Below are 11,681 nucleotides of genomic sequence, written 5' to 3'. Positions count from 1 at the left end.
ACATGAGAAACACATTAGAACCCTAGGGATATAAGGGTAAACGGGAAAATTAACATGTAAAAAGGTGACAGCCCGTGGTAAGTTTTGGCCACGAAATTTAATCAGGACAGTTCTAGAAGGCGAAGTGATTAGTTCGCCGTCTTTCCGAGTTCTAATATTTAAGCGTTTGGCCGATAAAATTTTAAATTGGGATGAGAAGAGGTTCACTACATCATTTTCTGAGATGTCGAGGGGCACGTTTCTAATAACACCAGTACGGAGAATGTTAAATGAAGGAATGGACGCAGTGAGGCCGGCCTCCTTAATACTCGGGTGCGAAAGCGCACGATTAGCAATTGCGTAGTCGCCAAAATGAACAGCAACTTTGTTCCTACCTGCCGACTTAACCTCTAAGATTTTTCCGTCGGCGAATCGCGAGACAATTCGTGCGACCGATATAGGATCTAGGCGCACATCATTATTAGAACCGTCAGCAATGCGCCGCACAAATACCACAAAGGGAGAGCGGTCTCCTTTATCATAGGTTATGTTAGGGTGGCCGGAATCAGCTACGGTTACATTAGTGTTATCGTTAGCGTTTGCGTTTTGCAGCATCCCAAGCGCGGGCTCATCACCATTCGATGTCGAGCCACGAGCGCGCTTGCTCGGAGGTTTTTCCCCCTTATTGTCACTAACGGCTTTCGGCGAAGCCCGCGAAGCCGAAGTTTGAATGTCCACCTCGTCATTATCCGTATCCATAGGAATATCGTTATTAAGCGAAGGAGGATTAGATTCACGGTCACCACATGCACTCAGCGAAGAACGGGGTCGAGAGCGAGAGCGCGATCGCGACGAAGAAATCGAGGCTGTAGAAATGGACGGAGAAAGATCACGCGAAGTCGAGATTCGCGTGTCCCTCCCCCTCATGCCCTTCTTTTTTTGTTTGATGTCCGCCTTTTTGCAAGAGGGTGATGCAACTGGCGATGATGATTTTAGGTAATTAGCCGAAGGGGGGGGCATTAAATGTGCTGTCTCAGGCTGTTTATTTTCATCAGCATCATGACCACCGCTCGCGCGCCCGAAAAAAACGTTAAAGTCCTCAAGGGACGCAGAAACTCGTATACCAACGGGTGCCGAGCCACCGCCGGGATCCGGTGGGGCAGAAACACCTTCCTGCATAGCAGGGACAAAAGGCTACAGAGCAGGCAAAAAAGAGCGTACTTACGCGTAAGAGGATAAAAGAAACCTCAATGAAGAAAGCACAGATACCAAGAAAAGCAGGCCAAAGCCGGGGAAGCACGGGAGACAACAGCAGAGCGCAGACGCAAAAAGGTCCACAGTACGAGAGCTCACGAGCGAATGATCAGCTCTTCGACTTCGTTCTTACTTTCATAACAAATATCCTCCGAGGACATCTTCCCTCTCCTTTCCCACCCTCCCCCCAAGTTATGTAGGCTCCTCTCCTAACTTTCATGAAAGCTAGTGAACTCTTCTTTTAAATTTCCCTCTTCTCCTGTGGCGCGCGACATACCATCGGGTGGCAGCAGGCGTCTGGACGGAGGGAAATAGTAACATCCATTAACTCATGCTACACTCACTAGTGCACTATCTCAAGTGTTAAGCTGGAAACACAATAGACACAGGCAATAGGCATAGGCAACAGGAACTAACGAACCGTCCAATTAGAGCTCTGGGATATAAGTTCGATATTATATCCCACAGCTCTAATTGGACGTCTCATTATTCCCTGTTGCCTGTGCCTATTGCCTGTGCCCATTGTGTTTCCAGCTTTACGTCCGGAGCTGTGCGTCCGTTGGATACGGATTCGCGGTTGGCTGCCGGGCTCCTAGCGGGATTTATTAAACCTAATTTATATATTTATCACGTGGTAAGGCGTTAGAGGCGAATGGTTCTGATCCCCACTATTGAGAGCTCGTTCTCATCCCACGGCGTCGACCGTTTTCAATCTAATATCGTTTTCGATTGGGGTGCACTAGCTGCACTCAGTGTCAAGAGCGTGTTCGATTGGCAATGCCAGTGCGCACTTAGCTAGTGTCACGTGTTCATTTGACCGCACGACACTCGCGTAGTGCGCACTCAGTGCGCACAAAGTGGCACGAGATATTTTGACGGTGCCAGTCCAGTGCACTGGATACATATATAGGATATCAGTGCATCGTTTTGTCACATGAAAGGATGGGAGTTCCGCGAGGTGGCGCTTTGGATGCACACGTGTATTCGTTCGTGTCTGTCTTTTCGGGGCATTTTCTATTGCATTCGATCTCGACGAGTGCTTTTTTACCGTTATTATTTGGTCGGTTACTAAGCCGACCCTTGCAGTTTGCGCTTTTTGCGTTTCTATCGCGTTTCTTTTTAGGATACGTCTCCCTTCGGTCCCATGTCGGGGCATCGTCCCCTGATATTGGGGCGAGGGGGGGGGGGGGTTTTTTGGCCGCGGTTCGGTCTATTATTTCCACAGGAAATTCCATCTCCTTATCGGATTTGAGAACCATGGCATCCACTAACTTTTCCGAGTTTGCGGCCGCTAAGGAAGGATGTCAGGAAGGTAATACTGTCATGAAAGGAATTGAGAAAGATATGCAGGCCATTCCAATGGATGACGCAATCAATTACAACAAGAACGATGACAGCGTCGCACAACGAATGTCCTTCTCTCTCAAGGAAACAGCCATTAATGTACCTCTACCTATGGATATAGATATCGAAAGACTTAAACGTAAGCGTGCGCCTCAGACAAACGAGGATACTGAAGACGAGGTAAAGCTTAAAATCAAAGCAAATGATCCCCCTACCAAGACAGGTAAATCTAAACATAACCTCGCTAATAACACGCCTGCGACACCTGCTTATGATACTAAAGCTCTTAATCCCACTCGCCCTATATATAAATATTCCAATAACGACATTCCCCCATATGTCGTATACGTTTACTCAGATAAGCCTTCCACGATGCATTTTTCAGTGCTATCGCGCATCATATCCGATTCAATTAAAAATGACATTCTCTTAATTAAGAGACTCGGGGCGGGGAAAGCAATCATAGAAGCTAAGTCCGCAGATGCAGCCAACCGTTTGTTATCTAATTCCGTCTTTGAAAGGAACAATCTCAGGGCTTTTATCCCATCTTTTAAGGTTCTCCGTTCGGGAATTATTAGGGGAGTTGACCAATCTATTTCGATCGATTGCATCAAAGAAAACATTGTTTCTAAAGCAAAAATTTTAGACATCCAAAGATTAAATAGACGTGTGTCTGATAACGGCAAAACTACGTATGTACCGTCTCGTACTATTAGCATTAAATTTGCAGGACAGATACTCCCCTCTGAGGTTGTTCTTTTCAATGTTTTATACAAAGTGGAGGCTTTCGTTCCTAAGGCTAAAATATGCTATACCTGCTACAGAGTAGGTCATATTGGACGCGATTACAAGAGCTCGCGGCCTCGTTGCTTGTTTTGCGGATCTTCGTGCGAGGAAGACCACTCATGTCCAGCCGACAAATCGCGGGCTACGTGCATCAACTGTGGGGGAGAGCATCTAGAAACCTCACACACCTTCATCATCAAACACAAATCTGTTATTAATCTTGCGGCTCAGGAAAACATCCCTCTCATAGAGGCTCGCAGAATTGTCTCATCTCATCTTTCTTCTTCCCCCACATCACAAGACATAAGCACTGATTTTAAGAACTATCCCTACTTGCCATCCAAATCTAGTTCTCCCAGCTGGAACACTTTCAAACACTCTCCTCAGAAGACAGCCTCACCACTATTAAATAGATTTCAGTACCTGCAACATGAGGACGATGGAAATCATAACCATTAAGTAAGCTATGCGGACATGGCTGCATCTAATAGGAATACGCAGGTTAATCCGACATCATCAACTCCTAAAACCGGAAAACCAACAATTCGCAGCAATGAATCCTTCAACGGCAGATATAAAATCAGTTGATCAGCTGATTCGGAACAATCGCCCTTCAATGCCCACAAGAATAACCACACAGATATCCTAGGATACTTTCAGGAGCACTACAACATACTCAACGCTCCCAATGGCCGTTATGGACCAAATATTGAACCTGAGCCTCGACCCTTGCTTGACAACGCATCAAAGGAATCGCCGACTTTCTCGTCAACCGGTAATCTCCTTGGAGGAGACGCAGGTATTACAATTCAAAAAATCATTAATTTCTTAAAACATTGCGGTTCCCTGATTAACATCCCAGCGATTACGGAGCTATCAGAAGTCATAATTCATTGGCTCCGCAAGATACATGGCATTCTCGCTGCTATGGGATTGCTCCCATCGGATCCAGCACACCATGCGTACGAGCCTCATCCAGACCCTTCTTATAACACTCCTTACGACCCTGCTAATAACCAACATCTTCACTCACAAAGATTTGGCCAACAATATTAGAATTCTACAATGGAATTGTTGCGGTATACGCGGCAAACTTCCACATCTTCAACATATTTGCCGTCAATTTGACATCCTCTGCATTCAAGACACCTTACTTTCTTCAAAATCAACTTTCAGACTCTCCGCCTTTCAAATTGTCAGGAAAGATTCTACACATCCAGGACAAAGGGGCATATGCATACTTATCAGAAACAATCTTATATTCAACCATTACGACACATCTAACTTACAACACCCCTCGGTGGAAATACAAGGAATTTTAATCAAGTACAATAACGAACAACTGGTCATCATTAATGTGTATCGCCATCCTAATACACACACCAAGAGAATGGTTCTATAAGATTTCTCAATACCTCGGGAAAAATTTTATTATAGTAGTAGGAGATTTTAATGTACATCACACCGCCTGGGAGTGTTCTAATTCTGACCGACAGTGAAAACTACTTCTGGGTGTCATGGAGGATGTTCATGCGTGCATTATTAACGACAGAAAACCCACGCTTCTCATACCACCTGGCCACAATAAATCAATCATTGACATCACAATTATATCTGCGGAACTGGCGACCTTATGTAAGGTAGTTACCGAAGGGGATACTGCAGGCAGCGATCACTTCCCTATCAACATATCCATTAGCGGCTCTCCTGGCTCTCGTTACATATTCAGTTACAAGCTAAATCTAGACGGAAAAAACGCCAAAGGGCTTCATCCTCGCTTAATTTCTTCTTCAGAAGCGTTTTTTAGAGAAGTTCCTGAAGATACTATTGAAGAAAAACAATGAAAGAACAAGGGCAGTAGGAGTCAAGCGCGGGAGACGTTGACTACTAAAGCGCTTTAGTAAAATAAAGAAGTTTCACGCTACGATAGTCGTGTTATTTGCGCAACGTCTCCCGCGCTTGACTCCTACTGCCCTTGTTCTTTCATTGTTTTTTGATTTATAAGGAGTCTTAGTCAGGTTGATTTATTATATGATACTATTGAAGCTTACGAATTCTTTGCAGACCATCTGAGGAATACAACGCGATCGCTACTTCCGGAAAAAGTACACCTTCCTAGAACGGTGCCGGCGCCCAGTGAAAGAAAACATCCTCCTTGGTGGACGGAGGAGTGCTCCAAGGCCATTCGGAAAGAAGAAACGCTGCCAAGACATATCAACGGTGCCCCACCCTGAAGAACTTTCTGGCTTTTAAAAAGGCCAGGGCTGCATGCTCCAAGAAACTTTATAGAACAAAACAGAAACAATGGAAAAAATTTGTCGACTCTTTCGACAGTAAGACTCCTACGGCTGACATCTGGCATTTAATTAAGACTTTTAAGAGACGCAACATGGCTGATTTTAGTAAGTTGATTCCAGATCACGAGCAACAATGCGGTCTTCTATCCGAGGCAAAGAACAAGATCTGTCCTCCTTTCTGCCCTCCAAAATTCAACATCAGCTTGGAATCTATGATAGCGGAGGACCTCCACCAACAAGAGAGAATTTTTGGTACTTTGGGGGATTCCTTTACCAGGGAGGAACTAAACCTTGCTTTAACTCAAGCTAATAAAAAGTCGGCACCAGGGCTCGACCAAATCAGTTACGTTATGCTGGCTTCTCTCCCTGACAAGTACCGAGAATTCCTTCTGGATATATTCAATCGGCTTTTTAAAGAAGGAATCGTACCAAATTCATGGAAGACTTCACTAGTCATTTTCATTCCGAAACCTAATAACGTGGGCCTGAGACCTATTTCGCTTCTCTCTTGCGTTCTTAAGACCTTTGAGAAGATTGTATATTACAGGCTCCAATGGCTGGTAGAATCGCAGACATTACTACCCCAAGAACAAATGGGCTTCAGGCCTAATAGATCCTGCTCTGACAGTCTGGTCACTCTTACCAACAAAATACAAGCCAGCTTTCTGAATGGGGAGGCCGTTGCTGCGGCTTTTCTGGATATAACGGGAGCGTTTGATAACGTGCTGCCACTATCGGTACTAACGGAACTCAGAAGAATTGGAGTCTCTGCCAAGGTTCGCAAATTTGTCGAAAATACCATCACTCACAGATCAGTCCACTTTGTTGAGGAGGGCCAACTCAGCCAGAAGTTTGAAACTAACAAAGGTACCCCCCAGGGCTCTACACTCAGCCCGCTTCTTTTCAATATCAGTGTCAGAGAACTGGACCTTCATCTTCACCCTAATACCCAATTTTTACAATATGCGGACGACATAGTTATTTACTCTTCCTCTGGACAAGCTGGGGAAGCTGTTGAGAGCATACAATCATCACTTGACATCATGTGCCATTATCTAAGAGAGAGGGGCCTGGAATTGTCGCCGTCCAAGACCAAGTGGATTTTATTCTCCGGAAGGAGCTACAGAGGTGGTAATACCGCGGTCCTCGAACTCTACATCGATGCTCAGTTGGTGGAGAAAGTTACTTGCACGAGGTTTTTAGGAATTACGCTTGACTCCAAGCTCTACGGTATGGATCACTTCAAACAAGTTATCAAGAAGGATTGGTCAATTATTAATATTCTGTCTTCCCTCGCAGCAGTGTGGTGGGGATTCCACTCTCAGTCGTTAATTACAATTTATCGAGCGGTTTTCAGAGGCTCCATCGAATACGGGGCGCAAATATTTGTAATGAATAATAATAAATCTTTATTATTACAATTGGAAAGACTACAACATAAGGCTTTGAGGATTGCCTTAGGTTACAGACAATCGACCCCTATTAATGTCATCCTATTTGAGGCTAGGGAACCTCCTCTAAGACTTAGGTTTGCTCATATGTCTAAAAGATATACTCTCAAATCAATCAATAGAAGGGGCAGTGTGGTTGTACGCAGCCTGTGTTCTCTGGAACTCGCGGCTGTAACAACCCGGGAGAAATCTTACGCTCTCTCGGCATCACCGTCTTTCAGGTTTCACATCACCAACAGTCATATGATAGATAAGTCATTCCAGTCTACCATGCATCCAGCCTTTGAAACGTCATACCATGATTTTATTTCACGTTTCAAATATTTGCAGCCTGTCTCCGACAACAAGGATAAATCAGATGAGGTAATTAAACAGGAATTTTTGGAAAATACATCAAAACTGAGAAACTCGGCAATTACCTTTTATACCGATGGATCGAAGCTGGATGAACAAGGCTCTGCAGGAGCCACCTACTCTCCAGAACTTGAAGTGAGCTTTAGATACAAACTAACTTCGGATATAACGGTTTTCACGGCTGAGGCCTGGGCGATTTTTCAGACCCTTCTTCTCATTCAGGATGCAGGATACACAAAGGCTATAATTTTTTCTGACTCCAAAAGTGTCTTAGAATCGATCAACTCCTGCAAACTTATCAACAATAATTATGTCATTCACTGGATTAAGCGTCTTTTACGGTCTTCTTCGTTAAGGGGCATTGAGGTCTCTCTGGTTTGGATTCCCGCACACCGGGGGATCCGTGGTAACGAGATTGCGGATGCAGCTGCCAAGGAGGCCACTGCGGAGGATTTCAGGGACAACTTTAGACTTCCCTCATCGGACCTGGCTCTTATTGCTGACAGGAGGGCGTCGGAACGCTTTGCTGGCTATTTCGAGGGAGCCTCCACACGCACTGGCATACAATACGCCAGTCTCTATTCTGATCACTATGGAAAAACTTGGTTCCAACGTATGACTCTCAATAGACAAGAAATTGTTTTAATCAACAGATTGAGAGCAAACCATTACAATTTAAATTACAGCTTACACAAAAAGAACATGGTGGATTCGCCTGCGTGTACGTGTGGAAACCCTAGACAAGATATTAATCATGTCATCTTCCATTGTCCTCTATTTCGCGGCAGATTTGCACTCTTGAATAAATACTTAATGAAAAATCTTCCTCATCATTCGCGGAATATATAGTATAATATTTCCCATGTTAGCTAAACCTTCTCCCAAATTATGCAGACTCTTACTCGCATTCTTTAAATCATTACAGTTATTGATCTGAGGCTGCTCCCCCCTTCCTCCTCCGTCCCTCCGCTCTCTCTCCGATGCCTCTACGCGTTGCGCGGCTTCCTGGGGGGGGGGTCGGGCGGGGGGGATTCTGGGGGGGGGAGTTTAATATCATTCCTCTGCTTTAGGAACTTATGAAAGCAGTGTATAACGAGCTGGTACCCCTGTTATTCCCGGGGACCGTGGTCGTATCATAGCAGTAATAGATCAACACTTGCAAACCAATCTACTTCCATAGAGGCGACTGGCCAAGCCTACCTCGCTACTGAGAACCCGGGCCAATCAAATAGAAGAAGAAGAAGACATGAAAGGATATACAGTAGGGACAAGCAAATCTGTAATTTATAGCATGCAAATGTGTACAATTATTGATAAGTATGTACATATATGATATTCTTGATATCTTATATATTATTTAATTACATATAGTAAAAAATCATTACTTAAAGTTATGAACATGAGATGTCGAGGTTATTTTTCTGCGTTTTTCCTGCAGTCTAGTCAAGTCCTTACAATCTTATAACTCGAAATGGCACTTCAGCTTTAGCACTGAAAATTTTGGCGTGTTCTTTTGAATTTGCACTATTCAATGCAACCCATGGAACTCGTTCAGTGTTAATGTGAACTGAGTGCGCACTGGTGCGCACTAACTTTTTCCCAATCGAAAACGCTATAAGTACACGAGGAAATCGGGGTGTACTTCCTTGCAGGTTTCGCAGTCGTCTATTCTCTGCGCGTTCGCGACGGATGATCCGCATGCGACGCAGATTTCGCGGCACTCGGGTCCCCCGTAATTTATATAGTGGCGGAGGGTGGTGCGGTATAGCGATTTAGACGGAAGTTCTTTGTGCGAATAGCACTCGGGGCAATACACAACTTCGTCAAGCTGATAAAATAAGGACGTTACGCGCGCTATCCAACCAAGCAGCGCGCATGGGATTGGCTTCCCGTAAGATGTTAAATCGACTGGGTGGGTTACATATGCTATGGGGCTGTTGATAGGGTGATAGTGGATGCGCGTGCGGCGCGGGTTTATGCGCGATGTTAAGGGGGCGCGCGATATATTAGGAGGCACGTGATGCTAGGAATTGTGTGGAGAAAGATGCTTTTGTTTACCAGGGGGTTCCTTGTGGTTCCCAGCAGCAGAGACGGCGTCCTTGATCCGCGGGGTTGGCGTTGCGGTCCTTCTGTGTTGGTGTGGAATTCGGCTTCAGCAATTGCGTGATGAATGGAGTTCATAGGGTTACGGCGCGCGAGAGATGGAGAAGCAGTTAATTTTGAAATAATCTTGATTCACTCCGATCAATATAATGAAATACCAATATTTATTCAATTTAAGGTTACAAATGTGTTTATCACTAAGATTGTTAGTAACGCAATTCGAATTACAAATTATTATTAGTCGCACTAAATTTAGAACTAGAATAATGGATTGGAAGGAAAATGTGCGCAAGAATTTATTAACTACCACGCGGTTGCGCCTTCGAACGGCTCGCGCGCGGAACGAGGAAGATGCGAATCGGCCAACTCTCTTGGTCCGCGTATCACTTCTATCTGTTCCTAGGGCCTTATGCCCGTATTCATAGTCAGGCCTTATATTTAAGGCTTCCTTAAATTTATTTTTAGATGCTTTACGAATTATTTCATTGGCTACTGAGCATCTAAAGATAAATTTAAGGAAGCCTTAAGTACAAGGTCTGACTATGAATACGGGCCTTAGTCCCCTGGGCACGCCCGAAGAAGAGGATGGTGGGTTTCGGAGTTGGAGGTGGTTGGGTTATGCGCTGTGGCGCAACGGCACAGGAAAGGATTGGTCGAGGTGTAAAGGCATGGTGAATGGGGGAAAATTTTGAGTGGGGACATAACACAAATAATTTCACGCAGCGTCAAAACGCTGGCGGCTCTCCCCACTCTGACCCCCTATGAGCCACCGTCGAGCCATCCACTAAAACCGCCAGCCACTAAAGTTTTTCTTCTTTTTCATGGAGTGTCAAATCGATAGCCGCTGGATTTAAGGAGGCAGAAGCCATTAATCTAAAAGGAGAAGAAGCTAGCCGCTGGATTGATATTCTATATTTTTTAAATCGTTTTCCTACAGATTTAATTCGTGTGTAAAACTAATAAAAGGTTAAGAACGTGTGTCAAAGTAAATTTAAACTAAATTATATTTTCAGTTAATAATAGTTAATATTATATATAATAGCTCAATTCATATAAAATTAACGATAAAAATATATGGGCTGTACGAGCTTGAAGCTGGTTGTTTTTTGCGAAATCAATATAATATCATAAATAAATTAAATTAAAATACAATTAAGAATCAAACGTTTCGACCTTTACTTTGGTCATCTTCGGTGATATAAAATTTAAATCTAAAGTATAAAAATACAAATATTATTGTATACACGACTTGTGACATTTTATTTCAGTGTCCCAACAATGCTACACACGTCTACTTTTCGCTGTAAGAGCCGCCGTCGTTTTGCCGCTTGAAGTTTGGCTCCTTAAAGCCGGAATCAGACTACGCATTGAAGATTGAGATTGAAGATTGAAAAATTCAAATTTGACCAATCGAAAGGAGCTAAAATTTCTTTGTCCTTATTGGTTAAATTTCAATCTTCAATCTTCAATCTCAATCTTCAATGCGTAGTCTAATTCCGGCCTTAAGGTGCAATTTTACGCAGCGCCAAAACGCTGGCGGCTCTTCCCACTCTGATCCCCTATGAGCCGCTGTCGTTTTGTGGCCGAACTTCAAGCGGCAAAACGATGGCGGCTCTTATGTCCGTGTCACACTACGGATTGTGGACGCGGATCGGATTGGAATTGCGGATCGTTGGATTTGGATTCTTTGTTCACACTACGGACTACGGATTCAATTTACAACATATGCTGTATCGCAAATGTCGTGTCGTCAATACAGTGTCGTCGACGTTTGCTGTGTATAGGGTGGCTAACCATTCCATCATAAATGGGTCATGTGACCAAACTCGATGTTTTATTGGCTTGGATCACGATTACGATCGCAAAAATAGAGAGCCCTCTATTCTGCAATCTACAATCCGGATCCGAAACTGCCTTGTCTTGATTGGCTGAATTCCGATCCGCGATCCGCAATCCCAATCTGATCCGTCGGTCGAACCCTGGGATGTAACACTCCTGTTTCAATTGGTCAAATTTCAATCTTTCAATCTTCAATCTCAATATTCAATGCGTAGTCTGATTCAGGCCTAATGCCTGTGTCACACTACGGATTATGGACGCGGATCGGATTGGG

At 44.2% G+C, this 11,681-nt stretch overlaps 1 protein-coding gene across 1 annotated transcript; it reads left to right on the top strand.

Moving 5' to 3' along the window:
• Positions 1-3,365: 3,365 nt before the first annotated feature.
• On the top strand, positions 3,366-8,314 carry LOC108726351 (RNA-directed DNA polymerase from mobile element jockey-like). The gene is made up of 2 exons (XM_018453852.1): positions 3,366-4,162; positions 5,428-8,314. The coding sequence occupies exon 2, from the start codon at positions 5,753-5,755 to the stop codon at positions 8,312-8,314; it is 2,562 nt and encodes an 853-aa protein (XP_018309354.1). The 5' UTR covers positions 3,366-4,162; positions 5,428-5,752.
• The last annotated feature ends 3,367 nt before the right edge of the window (positions 8,315-11,681 follow it).

Source organism: Mycetomoellerius zeteki, unplaced genomic scaffold (assembly GCF_001594055.1).
Source record: "Mycetomoellerius zeteki isolate Tzet28-1 unplaced genomic scaffold, Tzet1.0 scaffold411, whole genome shotgun sequence".
Classification (NCBI taxonomy): domain Eukaryota; kingdom Metazoa; phylum Arthropoda; class Insecta; order Hymenoptera; family Formicidae; genus Mycetomoellerius; species Mycetomoellerius zeteki.
This window is presented reverse-complemented; position numbering and strand designations above follow the sequence as displayed.

Bases quoted from the DNA above. Each gene is read 5' to 3' on its own strand.
- LOC108726351 (XM_018453852.1), top strand. From the start codon at position 5,753: ATGGCTGATTTTAGTAAGTTGATTCCAGATCACGAGCAACAATGCGGT.